General features: G+C 47.2%; 1 protein-coding gene across 4 annotated transcripts in view; it reads left to right on the top strand.

Moving 5' to 3' along the window:
- Positions 1-19,712, top strand: part of LOC147101457 (formin-like protein 1) — a 271,912-nt gene that overhangs the window by 150,499 nt on the left and 101,701 nt on the right. For 3 of the 4 annotated variants that reach the window (XM_085966591.1, XM_085966593.1, XM_085966592.1), the window contains exons 3-7: positions 461-541; positions 2,565-2,638; positions 5,447-5,530; positions 15,126-15,179; positions 15,728-15,871. In XM_085966591.1, the coding sequence (XP_085822717.1) occupies positions 461-541; positions 2,565-2,638; positions 5,447-5,530; positions 15,126-15,179; positions 15,728-15,871 (437 nt within the window). The other variant, XM_085966594.1, reaches the window with a different exon arrangement.

Raw genomic sequence — 19,712 nt, 5'->3', positions numbered from 1 at the left:
GACAAGTTTACATAGGCAGCTTCCATTGTCCATAATGATACGTGGGGGGGGGGAGTGGGGGGGAAATGTTTAACTTCGCCACATGGGCGGAGTAGATCACCCACCTGTTGTAGAACCCATCCCATTTTCACCCTTTTGAAATCAGTGGAAATGAATATCGGGCAGGTTCTACAATGGACGGACAATCCGCTACGACCAGGCAGCGACGCTGACATTACCTCCCAGATTTATAAAAAGTTGACAGAGAAACGTGACAACAGGAAGTAAGGTTCTGTAAACAGGATCTGCGTAGAAATGTAAGATCTTTAATATATTATTGGTTGATTTTATAAAGATGACTCTGTTTAAACTAACACTTCAATTGAAACCCGTAGTGAGCAGGTAGTGTACAGGACAATAACCTTACTGCAGTTGTCTCCTCTGCTGAGCGTTTTGCTGACTGTTGCTTTATTCATTGTAGGAACGATTCCAAGTGAAGAATCCTCCGTTTGCTTACATTCAGAAATTAAGAGGATTCCTGGACCAGGGTGGGGTCAGGAAGGTAAGAGGCCAAGAACCTGTTTAAGTAGTTCAAGCAACTGACTCCCCAAAGCCTTTCCACCATCTACAAGGCACAAGTAAGGAGTGTGATGGAATACTCTCCACTTGCCTGGATGAGTGCAGCTCCAACAACACTCAAGAAGCTCGAAACCATCCAGGACAAAACAGCCCGCTTGATTGGCACCCCATCCACCACCTTAAACATTCACTCCCTCCACCACCGGCGTACCGTGGCTGCAGTGTGTACCATCTACAAGATGCATTGCAGCAACTCGCCAAGGCTTCTTCGGCAGCACCTCCCAAATTCGCAACCTCTTCCACCTAGCAGGCTCATGGGAACACCACCACCTCCAAGTTCCCCTCCAAATCACACACCATCCTGACTTAGAAGTGTATCGCCGTTCCTTCATCGTCGCTGAGTCAAAATCTTGGAACTCCCTCCCTAACAGCACTGTAGGAGTACCTTCACCACACGGACTGCAGCGGTTCAAGAAGGCGGCTCACTACCACCTTCTCGAGGGCAACTAGGGATGGGCAATAAATGCTGGCCTTGCCAGTGATCCCACATCCCATAAAAACAAATTTAAAAAAAGACTGGAACCAATCGGTACAGGGACTGCCTCAACTGTAAGACGATGCTTAGCATGGTGGCAATTGGCAAATATTGCAGCTGTTTAAAATGGCTTCTCTGAAAGCACGTGTACTGCCCTTAATTCTGGCTTGCAAGCCTGGAAGTCATGTTCTTCAGACAATCGATCGGCAGAGCACTGATGCCACCTTGTTGTCTTGTGCATTTAAATTTGGTCAGGTTTCAGGATGGGTAAATGGAGCTGTGGATGTAATGACAAAAACAAGTTGGGAAGTGTCTTAGGCTGTGAGGCCATTGCATGCAGCAAAGCTATGTCATATAGCCCCAAATAGGCAAGAACAACTTTCAAAAGTCATATAAAAAAAGCCAACATGAAATGCTTGTGACGGTTGAATGTTTTTCTTTCCCCTTCCCCAAGTCGTCTCTGTCCTGCGTGTCTGCTCTCGGCTGAGGATATCTGTGGACACGTTGAGTGGAAGCGAGGTGCTGACCCTGAAGGAAGGTGCTCGTCCTCTCCTGTACAAAACTGGGTGGACAAAGCCTCCCCAAGTGGGTACAGGCCTACTTGCACTGTCAGTGAATGAAGAGTACCTGGCAGCTGAAATTTAGCAAACCCAGACAGGCCGAGGCTTCCCCCGCCCTCCCCAGGCCGAGGCTTCCTCCCCCACAGGCCAAAGCTCCTCCCTCCCCCTCCCCCACAGGCCGAAGCTCCTCTCTCCCCCTCCCCCACAGGTTGAGGCTCCCTCCTCCTGCCCCCCACAGGCCGAGGCCTACCCCCCCCCCACACAGGCCGAGGCTCTCCCCCACCCCCCCCCCCCTGCCCCCCACAGGCCGAGGCTCCCCCTCCTGCCCCCCACAGGCTGAGGCTCCCCCCCTGACCCCACAGGCCGAGGATCCTCCCTCCCCCCACCACAGGCTGAGGGCCCCCCGGGCTCCCTCAGGCCGAAGCTCCTCCCTCCCCCTCCCCCCACAGGCCAAGGCTCCCCCCCTCCTGCCCCCCACAGGCTGAAGCTCCTCCCTCCCCCTCCCCCACAGGCCGAGGCTTCCTCCCCCCTCCCCCACCCCCCCCCGGATCCCACGGGCCAGTGATGCAGTATTCGCTTTGATGCTCAAATTTGGAGAAGGTCTAGTTGCCAAAAATGAAAGTTGTGATGTGCAACTTTATAACAGCTGGACAGGAGCAATCCTCCACCTGACCAGTTGTTTACCTCAGTTGCTGCCAGTTTTATAGAATCTGCCCTGCAACGTAAATGGGGCTTTTTTTCACAGCACCCCGAGCTTCAGTACAGGACAGCAACACTAATACTGAAGTGTTTCAGTAATACAAGAGGGGTTGTCAGTCCAGAGCGACCCGTGTGTGACTGAGGAATGACTTTCTGTTCTAGAAAGCACTAAAGAAACTTCTCATTTTACTTTTTCATGCCAACTGCTGTAGTTCAAGAGGCGAGTCCAAGAGTCAACCCAGGTTCTGCGAGAGCTTGAAATTTCACTGCGGACCAATCACATCGGGTGAGTGTCCCCCGCTGGCATATTAAAAGCTGTGTGATATATTGTTTAGAGACGAGGGGAGCAAAATTCGGTTGCTTTACGCCTCCCGTTAGCCTCCCAACCCCAAGGGGGCGCTAACAGGCTCAAAGCAACCAGGGCGCGGTGCTGCTGATGCCTCCCGCGAAATTCAGCAGGAGGTTAGCGGCGGCGGTAACCGGTAGCGCCCCACGGCGCTGTGCCTCCAGCGATGATGTCATCACCATGCGCAGCACCCCGGCCTCTAACTTGGTTCGCGCCCCTTGACCCTATGTCCGACAGGGTCAGGGGGCGTACTTGCTGCCGGGGCGGCGATATTTAAAGGGGAGGTGCCGGGTAGCCATTTTTTTTTCTGTGCCGCCTCCCCAGCGCCTGCCCTCCTCCCACGGGGTGCCGGCCGCGATCCAGCAGCCTGGCACTCCTCGAGTGCCGGGCTCTTTTGCCTAACCCCACTCCCTGGTGGCCCAGCATGGCCCCGGTTTGCGCTGCGCAAGGCCCCTGCCCTTTAATGCCACTGCTGCACGTAGCGCCGCAATATTAAACTGGAGCGCCTCAAGAGGGAGGGGGAGTGCTTCCAGTAGCGCCCCGCCTCCTGCTTGGGGCGCTATCATTGAATTTCAGGCGCGGGGGCACTAACCTTTTTGGGGCACAAAGGGGGCGCGACCCAATTTCTCCCTGCAGAAGCATTAAAAAAAAATACAGAACAATAGTGTCCAGGCCTTTGTACTTCAAGCAGCACTGATTCCTGAGTGGTTATGATTCAGCCACCATCAACTAGAACTGAAAGCCATTGAGTACCTTTGTGCTGTCGGACCTGGACTTTCAGGTTTCAGGATACCAGTGATCGTAACCTTTGATCTTTGGCCCAGGAAAGTCAGTTAACCTGAAACGTGATAATTATCTTTCAGTGTCAGGTTCAACAAGCATCTGGAAGTCCGCAGTAGTCAGCGAGCATGTGCACAGGGATGTGGATTAAAATGGAGCTCTCAACTAGTGAGAGCAAGATCCCAATCACCGTTCATTCTAGTTGGAAGATTATTTCCCTCTACTCTTTGTTTAACTGTTTCCCTAGACCTGTAGGCCCTTCAAGGGTTAAGTTACGAGGAGAGATTACCCAAATTAGGGTTGTATTCCCTAGAATTTAAAAGGTGATCTGATCGAAGTTTTCACGATATTAAGGGGGGTAGATAGAGAGAAACTATTTCCGCTGTTTGGTGACTCTAGGACTAGGGGGCATAGTCTAAAAATTAGAGCCAGACCTTTCAGAAGTGAAATTAGGAAACACTTCTACACACAAAGGGTGGTAGAAGCTTGGAACTCTCTTCCGCAAATGACAATTGATGCTAGATCAGTTGTTAATTTTAAATCTGAGATTGATAGCTTTTTGTTAACCAAAGGTATTAAGGGATATGGGCCAAAGGTGAGTATATGGAGTTAGGTCACAGGTCAGCCACGATCTCATTGAATGGTGGAACAGGCTCGAGGGGCTGAATAGCCTACTCCTGTTCCTATTCACCCACTGTGGCTGAGGGAGCAGGAAGGAAGCTTAAACTGGGCAGTCCCAATTCAGTCACTGGTGCGCGTGGGCCCACATCGCAAGTCTGCCCCTAATTCTCGCCATGGTTGATCTGTGTGTGTGGACATTGGGTGAGGACAAGATGTGACTCGGCTTCCATGGTCCGATAGTCTGCTGACATTCACTGCCTGGGCTCGCACATTAAGCAAGGCTGCCTCGGTGAGGTACTGGCAGTGTCGGCACCTGTGGACATGTACCTCGGTATACCTCAGTGCCGTCAGGAGAGAAGGGAAGATAAATCCCAAAGCAAAAGAAAAAGGCAAATTAGGGAAGAGGCTGGAATTAAAACAAAACAATTAACGAAAGTTGATGTTATTAATAGGCACAATGTACAAGGAGGCCCAGGTTGAAAATGAGGAAATCATTGACAAAACAAAAATGAAGAAGAAACTTTTGTCTTCCAAAAGGTTAACAGGTGGATGTTGAAGGTCTCATAACACCATTTGAAGATTAGCAGGGCTTTCTCCTGGTGTCCTGGTTAATATTCCCCTCTCAACTAACGCCAACAGAAACAGGCCACTCATCTCATTTAATGTTTGTGAGATATTTGTGTGCAAATAGGCTTCTGTGTTTGCCTACATAACAATGGTGACTGATTGGCGATGTGCTCTGTGATGCCCTGAGATACTGATAAGCTACTCTGTAAATGTTCTTTATGATGTAACTTGTCGTCCAGTCTGGTGAAGGTTGAGTTGGTAGATGTACTCCTGAAAGAACTAAATGGTTTACAAACCAGGATAAATGTGCGGGCATTGGGCATGGACCTAGAGCTTCAAAAGCCTCTTCAAAACCTACCTTCTACAACCGTGCCCGCAGACCCCTACCCTAGCACTTCTCCCTACTCCCCAAACTCCTCTTCTGACTTGTTCGGTAACTATACCCTCATGGAGAGTTTTGGTACATGTTGCTATGTTAAGCTTGGTGTGTAAGTATGAGTTGTTGTTGTGGTGTGTCAGACGGTATTAGGTTTGTGAAGGGTAATCTCAACTACTTCCGAGAGTGGGTTGGGTATGACTGGCTGGAATACATGAACCACAGGAGCATAGTTCCTTGTTGCTGAATTTTTAGGGATTCCGAACCTAGGAATGTACAAGGCCATAAAAGACCATTGAGGTCCATCATTGGCCGATCCCAATGTTGTTTTGGGAAACTTCCTGTTGAGGCACCATCGCAATGTACTTGAATCTGATTAACTGCCAGTTTTTCCTTCCTCATAGTTGGGTGCAGGAGTTTTTGAATGAGGAGAACAAGGGATTGGACGTGTTGGTGGAGTACTTGTCCTTTGCACAATGCGCTGTCACGTAAGTACACCGGGATCTTTATTGAGGGTTTCATTTTATTTACTACCTACACACATCTCGGTCAGCTCAGCCATGTTGTTTCCAAAACTTTTTTATTCTGGGGTGTAAAATTAACCCTAGCCTATCTCCTTGTACTGAACACAAGACTGAAACACTTGTATCGTCACTGTGGTGATGGGTTTAAACATGAGACCTGATTCAAAATGTAAGAAGTTAGGAAGAAGAATGGAATTTTGGATTGTTTTTTGGCCTCAAGGGTAGCAGAGTTTTACGGCCAGGGAAGGCCACTGAAGTGACAATAAAAATGAGTTGAAGAGACAATCAGATGAGTTTTTGAATAGAGGTGTAACTGAGGAATAACTGGAGAAGGCAGTTGGTTGGAGTTGATCTCTGAGAAGAGGTGGGAAGCATTGGGCTTGTTGGGCCAAACGGCTTCTTTCTGTCCCTAACAATGCTTTTCTGTTATAAATATACTAGCTGGGGGAGCCCGGCTTTGCCAGGGCTGTTTTGGGCCGGGCGGTTTAAATCGAGTCCCAGGCTTTGGGGCCTCTCTGTGTCCCTCTGTGAATCTGCTGCCGGGCAACATTTTAAATCGAGTCCCAGGCTTTTGGGCCCTGTCTCTGTGTCTTTGTCAATCTGCTGCCGGGCAACATTTCTACCTTTTAATACCTTGAAAGATGAAAGTGAAAGTACTTATAAAATGTTTTTGGTAAATCTTATGTTATTTTTAAAAGAGATACTAACTTTTTCAAAGCTGGATAAGCAGAGTAGTTTGAGCTGGAAGCAGTGAAACAATGGCTGCCACATCCCTGAGATGAAAACGATTAGTCCCGCCCACACACACACACCGATTGGCCAACCATCAGGGGACTGTACTGTAGGATTGGTCAATCATGACGGCACAGGATTGGTCGAACCTTGACGTCAGTCAATCAATGCTAAGTAGCAGATAATGAGTTTAATTTTGAAGGTTTTTTGCATAAGGCGCGAACAATTTTCGTCCGACCAAAAAGTAAATACACTTACGACCGTCCCGGAACCGTAAGCTTTCTTTGGAGGTAACGCGCGCGTAGGTACGCTCTATAACTTTCGAGCGCATAGCCGGACAGACGCACACCCGAGGACAGAAGGACAGACAGACAGACAGATCGACTCGTTTATAGATATATAAGATAGATACTTAGTTTAAATCGTTTTCATTCTGTGTCTTTAAGGTTATGACTATGCCACTCCTTGTTTTCAGCCCCTTCTTGTGGCAGTGTCACTAACAAGTGTGAGGATGGTCTGGGTGAATGTGCCCTCTGGTTTTCACCTTCAAGTCACCATCTCAATGATCAGGTTGAGATCGAGAACTCAAGTGTGGGGCGTCGCGGGCTTGAACCCCCATCTCACTGCCCAATGGAAGTGCGCGATGCACCTGCAATCTGAACCCATGGGATGGAGAGCTTGGTGCTAATCAATGTTTCTATTGGCTTTCACTGAGCTGATTCATTTGGATCTGAGTTGGAATTCAATGGTCTGAAGGTCCATTTGAGTTGACCGCTCAGTTAGTAGCACTCGCATCTCTAGGTTAGAAGGTTGTAAGTGTAAACCCTACATACGAAATCAAGGCTGAGACTTGTGAGCTGCTGTCTTACCGATACGATGTTACACTGAGGTCCCATCTGCCTGCTCAGGGACATTAAAAGCTATAAGGGGAAGATGGTAGGGGTTGTACTCTGGAAGGATGCGATCAAAGAGCCTCCATCTGAACCTGTCTTGTGAGCTGAACATTCAAATGGTTGCTGATTTTCTTGACCTTGTGTTTAGAGGTGATATCCCCGAAACCATGTGTTCGTTGGCCGGGCAGTGCTCATGAAAGGTCCTCGCTGAAATGTTAACCCACTTTCTCTTTCAGTTGCCAGGTGATCGGCTGTGTGGTTCCACTACTTGTTGTTTTTAATTCATTACTGATGTACCAGCCTGGTGCATGCACTGTGGGGGTGGAAAGTTAGTGGCAAGTTAACTCCAGTGGTTTACAGCAGCTTGATAACCAGTTTATTCCATAGTCCCCATCAGATTACCTTCCATTAGGGTGAATGTCATCTCTCGGGATTAGGGCAGGGCTGCTCGGGATTAGGGCAGGGCTGCTCAGGATTAGGCTAGACATCAATATAATCTTACCGACATCACTTAGGTTCTGAGTTTTCATATTTTGCAGAACTGAATAGCATTCATAGTAACAACACAGGTTCTGTGTACTACACAGACACTGTATGTTGACACAGCAGATGACACAGGTTCTGTATATTACTGTGACGCTGTGGGGCAGAAATTGGACATTATTCCCATTTTAAAACGGTTGCAATGAGGCCGAGTTTTGGGGGCCAATGTTCTGCATCCTAAAGACGCCTGGAATTGCGTTGGGCTATATTTCAGGCGTCCAGAGCAGCCACCTAAAACAGTCTTTTGACCCTTTGCATGTGCTAATGATGGGTCCTAACACCTGTTTTAGGACCCATCAGGAGATTTGGACTGCCCTGAGCAGAGCAGGTGAATGGCCTACTCCGCTCAGGTTTTCCAGGTGTGGATGCGGCCTGGTCAGTGGCCGTCACCAAAAAGGTAAGTAAAATTATCATTAAAAAAAAATTCATGTGGAGCCAGGAGGAGAAGGAGTGCTCCCCCCCACCCCCCCAGCCCCCGGCACCACAGCTGCTGGCCGCAATCAGCCCCCCTCCCGCTGTCTTTCCCCCCCCCCCCCCCGCCCCGACACGCCTCCCTCCTGGCATTTATCTGAGGGCCACTGTCGGCAAGGCAAGTGGCCCGAAATTCTATTCCGAAGGTGACTGAGCTGCTGTGGAAGCGCAACAGGCGCCAGCGGATGTCCAAATTATTTGAAGGCGGCCTGAGGCCCAATTTTGGGCCAGCCGTGGGCTATCCCGCTCTTGGGGCCAGACAGATTTATAGACCTGTACGTTTACACAAGTTCTGTGTATTATACAGACAGTAACACGCAGGCTGTAATACACAACAAAGCAGTTACGAATTAAGGCTCTGAGACGGGTTCATAAACCAGATCATCATCTCTAGCCCCAGATGGATTACATCCATGTACTACACACACTCCAACCTCGGTTATTCTGTGCGACGTACAGAGGTGTTCACAAAGGCAAACTAGGAGCAGACAGCCTGGTGAACAATAATGGACGCCAGGCGCTCATGGTTGAATCACATGATTTGAACTGAAGAGCTATTGTATGAATTGAACTGCACTGATAATAGGTTTGATTCATGGCCCATTACAGTGGTGTGGAACCCCTTGTATCTATCATGCAGAGTGTTACACAGGCTTTGTATTATAGCCCCAATTTTGCACTTCCTGCAAACTCTTCGGAATGGCTGACTGCCAAGGCAAAGCCAGCTAACAGCACATTGAGCTGATGTGCACAATTCTGCAGGGTCAGGTCATTTGAATAATTAACATACACTTCCAGCACAGCTTTGACCTTCTTCTGACAGTTAACCAAATGGTTCCCGTTAGAAAATGCAGCAAGCGGCTGAATTTTAAAGGGATAGGTACACTTAAAGGTAAGTGGCTGCATATGGGGCCAAATATTGTTTCAGCCATTATAATTTTCAAAATGGATGTGAAAAATTTGTCAACCTTTCCCAAGAGAAGCAAGTGCCAGGCAAAAATGAAGGCGGCTTCCCCTGGTTTGACCCCTCAAATGATAGGCGTACACCTTTGTGCAGTGGTGACCTTCAAGTCCGTGTGAAGAGCTGTCCCTGTGGTACAAGCTGCCTGTAGATCAGCTTGCGATATGGGCAGCAGAGCTTTGGATGAGCTCAAGTTCACGGAGGGTGGACAATGAGAGCTCGGCCAGGAGGGCGTTGGAACAGTCGAGTCTGGAGGTAACTAATGTTGAATGAGGGTTTCAGCAGCTGATGGGCTGAGGCAAGGGGCAGAGACGGGTGATTTTCCAGAGGTGGATGTAAGTGGTCTTTGATGGATAGCATATGGAACCGGAAGCTCAGATGTGACACGAGGTTGCGAACTCTCTGATTCAGCCTCGGACAATGGCCAGGAAGGAGGCTGGAATTGTTGGTGAGGGAATGGAGTTTGTGGCGGGGGCCGAAGACAACGGCCTTGGTCTTCCCAATGTTTATTTGGAGAAAATTGCCGCTCATCCAATACTGGATGTCGGGCAAGCAGTGTGAAAACACAGAGGCAGTGGATGGGTCGATAGAGGTGGTAGTCAGGTAGAGCTGGGTGAAGTCCGCTCAATATTAGAGGCAAGCCCTATTCGTAAGAACTAAACATGAAAAGCTTCTTCCAGGAGCAGTGAACTCTGTAGGCCCATAGGAGATAGTCACGGTTATCAATTGTTCATGTAATTATCCTTGTAGCAGGATCTCGCTTCGATAGGGTATAACAACAACTTGTATTTATATAGCGCCTTTAATGTAGTTAAACATCCCATGGCGCGTCACAGGAGTGTTATAAGACAATAAATTGACACAGAGCCACATAAGAAATTAAGACAGATGACCAAAAGCTTGGTCAAAGAGGTAGGTTTTAAAGAGCATCTTAAAGGAGGAGAGAGAGGTAGAAAGGTTTAGGGAGGGAATTCCAGAGCTTAGGGCGTTGGCAGCTGAAGGCGCGGCCACCAATGGTTGCGCGATTATAAGCAGGGATGCTCCAGAGGGCAGAATTGGAGGAGCGCAGATATCTCGGGGGGGCTGGGGGGGGGGGAGGTGGTTGTGGGGCTGAAGGAGATTGCAGAGATAGGGAGGGGCGAGGCCATGAAGGAATTTGAAAACAAGGATGAGAATTTTGAAATCAAGGCGTTGCTTAACCGGGTGCCTCTGTAGGTCAGCGAGCACAGGGGTGATGGGTGAACTGGGCTTGGTGCAAGTTTGGACACGGGCAACCGAGTTTTGGATGACCTCAAGTTTATGTAGGGTAGAATGTGGGAGGCCAGCCAGGAGTGCGTTGGAATAGTCAAGGATAGATCCTTGGGGGACTCCAGAGGTAATGATGCAGGAGTGGGGAGAGAAGCCATTGCAGATGATTTTCTGGCTACAATTAGATAGATAAGGATGGAACCAGGCGAGTGCACTCCCACCCAGCTGGACGATGGTGGAGAGGCGTTGGAGATGGATGGAGTGGTCAACCGTGTCAAAGGCTACAGACAGGTCGAGACAGATGAGGAGGGATAGTTTACCTTTGTCATAGTCACAAAGGATGTCAGTTGTAACTTTGATGAGAGACGTTTCGGTTCTATGGCAGGGCGGAAACCAGATTGGAGGAATTCAAACATGGAGTTCTGGGAAAGATGGGCACGGATTTGGGAGGCGACAACACGTTCAAGGACTTTGAAGAGGAAAGGGAGGTTGGAGATTGGGCGGTAGTTTGCAAGGACAGAGGGGTCAAGGGTTGGTTTTTTGAGGAGAGGTGTGATGATGGCAGATTTGAAGGAGAGGGGGGGTCAATACCTGAGGAGAGAGAACCGTTAACAATATCAGCTAACATGGGAGCCAGAAAAGGAAGTTGGGTGGTCAGCGGGTTAGTGGAAATAGGGTCGAGGGAGCAGGAAGTGGGTCTCATGAACAAGATGAGCGTGGAGAGGCCAAGAGGGGCGATCGAAGAGAAACTGGAGAAAGATGCAAGGCCAGGGCTAGGGCAGGGGTGATCCTTAGAGGAAGTTTGGCCCGGTGGGCTAGGGGAAGAAAGGGAAGTGGCAGAGGCAGCTGATCGGATAGTCTCAATCTTAGTGACAAAGAAGTCCATGAGCTCTTCGCACTGATTGTTGGAGGTGAGGGTGGAGGAGACAGGGGAGAGGGGTTTAAGAAGATGGTTAGCAGTAGAAAATAGTAGCCGGGGGTTATCTTGATAACAGAATGATCCTAGAATAGTGAGAAGCTTTGGCAGATGAAGAGTAGGACCCGATAATGCTTTATGTGGTCCAGCCAGATCTGGCGGTGAATGGCTAAACCAGTTGTCCGCCATATTTGTTCAAGCCTGCGTCCCTTGGACTTAAGGCAGCGGAAATGTGGGCCGTGCCAGGGAGAGCAGAACCCACCAGAACTGGTCACCTCATTTACCTTTAATCTGGCCATATTTGTACTCTGTCAAGTACTACTTGATGCAATGATGTACAACTTACCAACCTAAGATCAGAGGAATTACCACTTCACCAGGACAATTGGAGCTGAACAACTCTGTTTGTCACAACAGAAAGGCAAACAGATGTACTAAGCTTAAGCTGTATCCAGGATGTACCTAAGTCTGGGATCAGCATTGCATATCCTCTCTAACTCTTACCCATCATGCATATAATTAGACAATTCCCAAACCCTTGGCAGTTCCGTTTAAAATGCTCTTTTTAAAAATTGATTTTTCAGAAACTTGCTGGAGTCTTCATTGAATTACATAGTTTAGTAGACGCTTCAGCACAGAAAGACTATTAAGTTGCCCCTTAATCTTCTCTGCTGTGGTGAAAACAACCCTAGTTTTTCAAGTCTCCCGTATTCTCCTCCCTATTTCATCCTAGGGAATCTACATTGCAACTTTTCCAAGACTCCAATATTCCCTCCATAATGAGGTGCACAAACCTGCATTCGGTGCTCCAGTCGTGGCCTAGCCAGTGTTTGTACAGGTTCAACATCAGCTCCTTGCTTTTGTATTCTATGCCGTGGCATATAAATAGCCAGAATCTCATTTGCCTTTTTTGTGGCGATACCCTTTGCAGTCCTGCTCGTAACTGTATCCCTAAACCTCTCTGTTCCTCCACTCAGAATGTTATTAATTAGGTTATATTTATGTTCTCTGCACATCTTATCTTCCCGTAATGATACAGAATTTGTTTATGAGGCTAGGCAGTGAGTGTTGGCAGTCATCAGGAGCAGTAATGTTGTCCGATTTTTCTCCGCATCGCTCGCCCAGTGGCACTGTGGCTAACTTTACTGCCCTACCCACCAAGCTGAGATCAGTAAGTCAGCACAGACTAGAATTGACCTTGATCTGTATTACACAGTACATTAGGTGGGACATTTAAGTACCGAGGCTCGATGTTAGGTTAACATGCTGCAGTGCTTATGAGGCACACCATTTTGTAAATTACCACAAATATTTTCTTTCCCCTCTAATTTTCGCTCCTCCCACCCTGGAAGCTGCTGGCTCAGGCTGGGATGCAGCTCCACCAATGCCTCATTCTGTTCTTCATGCATAAGGCTAACTAATGAGTGTCTGGAAGATGTCGGCCTGATTCTGTCCTTGCCCAATCTCTCTACACATGCACTTTCCTGGATAACAATCACAAACGGGACTTTAGATGAATCCCCTGCCCCTTAGCCAAGGCTTGTGAGGCCACTTATAGCGTCCCCATCACCAGTGCATCTGAGGTCACCCATCTCAGCACATAACAACCACCAAACCTGGGACACTAAGGGAATCAAGGGATATGGGTGAAGTCACACAACACCAGGTTATAGTCCAACAGCTTTATTTGAAATCACAAGCTTTCGGAGCGCTGCTCCTTCGTCAGGTGAAGTGGAGAAATGCATAAAGACACAGCTTATATAGTCAGAGAATAATGTCAGTTGGCAAGATTACCGGTAAACATCTGACATTATTCTCTGACTATATAAGCTGTGTCTTTATGCATTTCTCCACTTCACCTGACGAAGGAGCAGCGCTCCGAAAGCTTGTGATTTCAAATAAAGCTGTTGGACTATAACCTGGTGTTGTGTGACTTCTTACATTTGTCCACCCCAGTCCAACTCCGGCATCTCCACACCAAGGGATATGGGGATAGTGCAAGAAAGTGGAGATGAGGTAGAAAATCAGCCATGATCTCATTGAATGGCGGAGCAGGCTCGAGGGGCCGAATGGCCTACTCCTGCTCCTAGTTCTTATGTTCTTATCACCCTTGCCAGTTTGGTACAGCTGCACATTAACCAACCCAACCATTTGAGTAGTTCCCTCTGAGGCATCTGCTTCACATGAGGTTGTGGAAAAGTGCTGCTTTTTCCAAGGACCTCAAAAACACCTATATATTTTTTTTAAAACACACAGCACCAAAAACATAAGGTTAATTACACTTTCACAAGTAGAAAAAATCTAGTTGGATAGAAACTACTGCCGGTGATGTTACTGTGTGAACAATTAGTATGCTTATACTGAGTTAAGTCATATTTGTAAATGGATTAGCACCTCTCTCTTTTTGAATAGAGAGGAGAGAAATTTGGACCGAGGTCCATTAAGTGTTCAACATTGTCGACAGTATTTCCTACCCTTGTATGTCTGAGTGACATCTGTAGTGTGCTGCACAAGCGAGGGAGTCATTGCAACGTACTGTTAATATCGAGGGCCTCGTCTGTTTATTTTAGAGATTCAAAAAGTGCCCTGGAACATGCCAAGTGCTCAGTGATCGTTCACAAGCATTGTTATTTTCACTGCAGCTGAGTGTCTCGCACACGAAGAGCAAGCATTAGGATTATATACTGAATAATTTATCTATTGGCAAAAAATAACGAGGAATAAAATAACCGGAATATGATAATGCTGCACGATGCCTTGTACTTTTAGTACCCATCAACTACATTGTGACACTTCAACAAGCCAGCTCGACACCACCACCACCTAGCAATAAGAAAACAAATTTAAAATAGTGTTGGCGTATATTGTGCGTAATAACACAAGCTGGCAGTGAGTTGAAGGCACTTAATTCAATCTCTGGGTTCGGCTGGCGTTCATAAACCAGTTGGACTTCACTCTTCTGGTCTTGGCTGTTGGGCCTTATTACGAGTAGCACTGGTTTGCGGTACGCTGTAACTCTGCTATCCCCGACTGTGTCGGGTATGATTAGTCTGCTCCAGATTCTGAACATGTTTTTGGTCATATTTTGCATTTTTTTAAAATTGTACAAAAAAATATTAGCGTTACAGCATAGAATGAGAACAATGTATTGGAGAGAGAGAGAGAGGGTCTCCTGTATTGTTAGATGTGCAGTGCGGAGAGAGTCTCTTTCGTTAATGTGAAGTAATGTTTGAGAATCTCTCTATTCTGTGTAGAATAGTGCATTACTGAGATAGACTGTTATTATAGAACAAGTGCAATAGAGAGGGTATCTATTATTAAGAGAAAAAAAATTATGCATAACTTAAGCTCCATCAATGGTTCAGTAGGTAAAGGCAACATGGTCTGTGGTGTATTACCTCAGATTAGATGATGTTTTGCACTCAGTTGGCCTCAGTTCCCTGGGCTAGAAATCTGCCAGTGTTCCTGCTCTTTGGTCCCACTCGATGTCAGTGTGCGTACATGGACATTGGATGAAAATAGGATCGGCCACTATTCTGCATCCTAACCACCCCCACCCCAGTAAACAAGCCAGCCACTGGCACATAAACAGTGGACCCCGAGCTGGCTCGCAGGTGAGTTCATGGAGGACAGGGGAGGGGTGAGCTCGAGCTGACAGCGGCCCGCAGTATGAATGTGCTGCCTGCTGTCCATAATAAAAAACCTTTCTTGGGCTTAGCCCAGTCTATCTACAAAGCTCAGCTTGGTGAACCATGTACTGACATTTCAACAACCGACTCCCGTCTTGTTTTTCAGATCTTTTAAAGAAACTGCATGGAATTTTGTGAGGAGTTTGAGTTATGTTGAAAGGTACTATCGTCTAACGTTCATTCTACCAGCAGTAGTGTTTGGCCCAGGCACGGGCTCTCAAAATACTAACTCTTTCACTATTCAGTTCTCTGCGGAAGACTTCTGTACTAACACTACTTGTTAAAAATTAAATTGTGCTTTAAAAAAAATGTCGTTGATAAATATGTTTGAAATGTGATCCATTTGTAACCATTTCTAACTTACCAGATTTGCAAAGTGAAATAAAATTCATGGTTGAGTTTCCTTGAAGTAGAGAATATCAGATGTATTTTCACCCAATCACTATTGTGAACAAAAACGTCGGTGTGTATCTAAAGTTTAAATTGAACTTTTTTGCTCACCTTTGTGATGGGAGTCACGTATACCCAGACATGAGTTATTCATGTTGAAAGAGTTACTATTTGTCCAGTTTACTTTTTTGGAGCAGCCTTGGGCATTTCGTTCCAGAAGAACTGGAATGCTGGACTGAGGACGATGGTGAAGGGGTCACTGTTACATGAGCTAACCCAAGGGTTGTCCTGTTTTTTTTTCTTCTTCGCATGTCTCAGGCACGACATGGAGAGCACAGATAACGGGGGAATTGCTTCCGAGAAGAGCAAGCCCTTGGACAGATCCGTAGAGGACCTCAGTAGAGGCAACCCTTCCCCGACACATGGGTCTTCCAGAAGTGGTAGCCGTCATCTTACTGTCAGGTGAGGAGGGGACAAGGGGGGGTTTCAGATTCAAGGGGATCAACGGCCAGGGTCATACCATTGGTTTTCTTGTTCTGTTAGAAACACTTAATGCCAACTGGTAGCATGTTCGGATCGTTTAAAACCAAGGAACTCAGTTGTGGACTATTGGAGCTCCTTTGTTATCAGATACACTGCATCAGGCAAATGTATCCTGTGCTCTTTATTCTGAAAGCTAGGCTGGTACCTTGGGGCCGGTTTTACAAATTGGAGCTCCCGACAGTTAAGGCTTAGAGTCTGGAGCACGTAACATGATGCGCCCTCATGTGCCAAGTCCAAAACTTTCTGCCAGAATAGGGACAAGGTGGGTGGGGTGGATGAGATTATGGCATGAGTTCCGGGGTGGGGGTAATTTTCACCTTTACCGCTTCGGCGAAGTAGATTGGCGAAGCGGCTCGTCCACCCATTACCACTCTGGTGCCGACATCGAGCACTCCGGTATCTGCGGGGTTAAAGCTCCCTGCGCAGTGACCCAATAATGATGATTTAAAGCCACCCCAATTTTTGAGGAATATCCCATATTGGACCGATGTGACTTTTTCCCACGTGGGCCCACGCCAGCGTACGGCCTTCTGTGTGGCGTCTGAGTGAGACCGCCATTTTAGTAGCAGATTAAGGGCAGTTTGGTGCTATGGGCGCGCGACGTTTAGGAACTTGTTCGAGGCTGGCCAAACTCATTCCAAGTCGGACCTTTACAGAAAGCAGAGCGAGGAGGAAAGAGAGATCTTCATCCCATTAATCTGGGTTGGATTGAGGCTGGGCCTAGGAGGTGACCGGGCAGTGTGGTTACTCACCGCACCATCCAGTCCCCCAAATTAGTGTAACATGTCGGATAATGCCAGCGACTCTTATGGAGAGGCTGGTCATTATTGAGACATGTCTACAAAACATAGGAACCTGCCTGATCTGTATGTGCCCCTCAATGGATATTCTTGTTCTAAAGCTTTTTGTGTCGAGGGCTAAAGATCAGGGCTGTTTATGTTAAGTTTTTTGAGGGATCGGGGAGTAAAGAGAAGACCATTCATACTCTGTGCGGGTCATTTTGACTTTGTGTGATGGTGTGGAATAGGCAATAGCGAATCGGAAGCCCATTCTATGTGTCTCCTGATTTTTATTTACATTGTACATCTCCTTGGTGTTTACATCTATTGAAGTCAATGAGCTGCCGATTCCCTATCACCTGTTTTACACTATCGTGCAAAGTCCAAATTACCCCGCGTATTTACGTATTAAATGAGCTTTGTCGCTGGACACCTTGGCCCTGAATTTCGAAAGAAATGTCCTGATGTTCTGTCGTAACCTCAGCTGTTTCTCCGGGAGTTCTGCTGAAGTTATGGCAGGCGATAGGGACAATCCTCACAGAAATTCGGGGCCCTGATCACTTTATGTGTGCATTAGATTTGTAAAAAAGGAAAGCACAGTGATGGGCTTGGTGCTTTCATTGTGCCATAACGTAACACATCACATCCGCTGATACAAAGAGGCGCACTGCAGGCTTAGGCGATTGGGACAAAATGGGGGCCTTCATCAAAAGAGTACATGGCTAGAAATGGCATTGCCACTGCTGAAAGAGAAACTTCAATCACAAAGGCAGATATGTTGTTTGGTCTTGTCCTGCCTTCAGTGCTGTAGTCAATTTGTCACTGTGCACCTCTCTGTCACTTCAATCATTATCTACTTGATGCAGTGACAATACACCACCCTCTGCTTGACTGCACAATGAGAGGCCAACAGTGAATGATACAGATAAGTCCATTGTGTGATTAAACAACATCCATTAAAATGACTGGGCTCTTCCTCCCTAAAAAAGGGCCCGTGTTGAAATTGTGAATAAAAGTAAATGACACAATCTGATGAATAGAATGGATTTATTTATCTTTAGATCTTTGTTTGCCTCATGAGTTATTTGGATATAGGGGCTTCTAATATGACGGACACCTAAATGTGATGAAATGCTGCCTGGCCATTCCTCATTATTGGGTGCAGAGATAGGAGGCCCGAGCCACCCAGTGTAGGCCCCAAGTGCAAAGCAGGCTGGGAGTTTGCACAAGGCTCATTAGGCTCCTGACTTTCACTTAAATTGGCCCCATAATGCATCTAAACTGGAGATGCCGCACTCTATACATAAAAAATAAATTCCCAGTCCCCCCTGCCTGGCTGCTCACCCTGTAGCCCTCCCAAACCACAAAACTGCTTGGCCCATAATGGGCAGCCAGCAGCTGTGTACTGGCTGCTGGCACCTGACATTCTGCACCCCACCCCCCCCACCGCCACCACCACATTCCATGAGTGAGGCACCCGGTGTGCCAGAAAAGGATGCAAATGATCGGACCCTGCATTGGGTGATGAGGTTATCCCAGTTGTGCGCAGGTTCTCCTGAATGGTGGTCTTATTATCAGCATTATAATGTCCAGTAGAGGTCCCACTACAGTAAGGAGCCTGAGTGAATACTAGGTTGGGAGACCCAGCAGAAACATTCAAAACAGCTGGGGTGAAAATTAATCTCTGGACACAAACTCAGGGAAATAAATTATTCCTCAAAAAATGTCATTCCCTTAAGTGGGCTTGTGGGAGGCAAACCAATGTGTTAGAGTCTCGTTCAGTGAAAGAGTTTGTGCAGTTAAGCGATAGCAGCTGTATAACTGATGTGTGAATATTAACCTCTTTCTTTGTTGTTTTCATGCTTCTTGGGGATGTGTCTTCTCTCGGTGGGTACATGGAGACAAATCAAAAGCTTACCAGAGAGCAGCGTGGCTTTTAATTCTTTGACCCATGTAGGTTCCCTCTAAGCGATTGACTTGTCCTTAGAGCCTCCCTGTGTGATGCACTGCTCACCCATCGAGCTCTCCTGTTCAGTCCATGTGTAATACATTGTTCAGTCCACACAGACCTGCTGCATGACATGCTGTTCAGTCCATTGACCTGCCTTGTGTAACGCTGCTTGTGCTGTTTTACAAACCTCCCTGGATACTTGGATAGGAATGGTAAACGAATGCTAAACGGTGCACTTGTGGAAGTATGAGTTGATATATATGTGTCTGTGTGTCCTCACTCCACAGTTGAGTAACTGATCCTTGAGGCTATAAATGTCACAATTTGCCCTTTGTCTTGGAAATGAGTAGCTCACTGTACCAAATAGCTGCCTCTGTCCTCAAATGCACGTCAGGCATAATTTACACAGGCCAACCGCTTGTTGGCTACTGGTCAATCACCTGCTTCGCAGATGGTCCATGTGCACCACAGACCCAGGCTGGCCCGAGCCCAGTTATGAACAGTGCTGCTTTGTAGCTCTGTGGTGCTTTTTAATTCTTTACCTGTTCTTGCCGGCTCACCCTTAGGAATCCATCAGAGAGTTATAAAGGTCTCCAGTATGGGCGGGCAATGAATTTATCATTGAAAGCATCAGGAGAAACTCTGCTGCTGCTCACCTCGGCCGAACGGTTAAATGTGCCACAAGGACTTAACACGTCGTGGCGGCCATTTTACCTGGCTGTTGCCATGGTGCTGAGGTCATACAGATTGCCCCGATGCTATAATATACCTTTTAATTTTTATTTTGTTGAGCTTCTGTTTGCCATTGAGTGGTAACAATTAGAATACAAAGGAGTTTGCTCCACTAAATTTAGCCTGAATTCACTGTCAAGGGCACATACAGAGCAAACATTTATTATGTTATGGGATGGTTTGGTATCAAAAATCCACTCCCATTTTTGGACTCTTTCTCTTCCTCCCTGCCCCCCCCCCCCCAACACACACACAAGAGGAAACATCTCTATGTCTACCGTATCAAACCCCGTAATAA

The sequence above is a fragment of the Somniosus microcephalus genome, chromosome 24 (genome assembly GCF_052327205.1).
Source record: "Somniosus microcephalus isolate GS21.2 chromosome 24, FLI_Smic_1.0, whole genome shotgun sequence".
Classification (NCBI taxonomy): Eukaryota; Metazoa; Chordata; class Chondrichthyes; order Squaliformes; family Somniosidae; genus Somniosus; species Somniosus microcephalus.
This window is presented reverse-complemented; position numbering and strand designations above follow the sequence as displayed.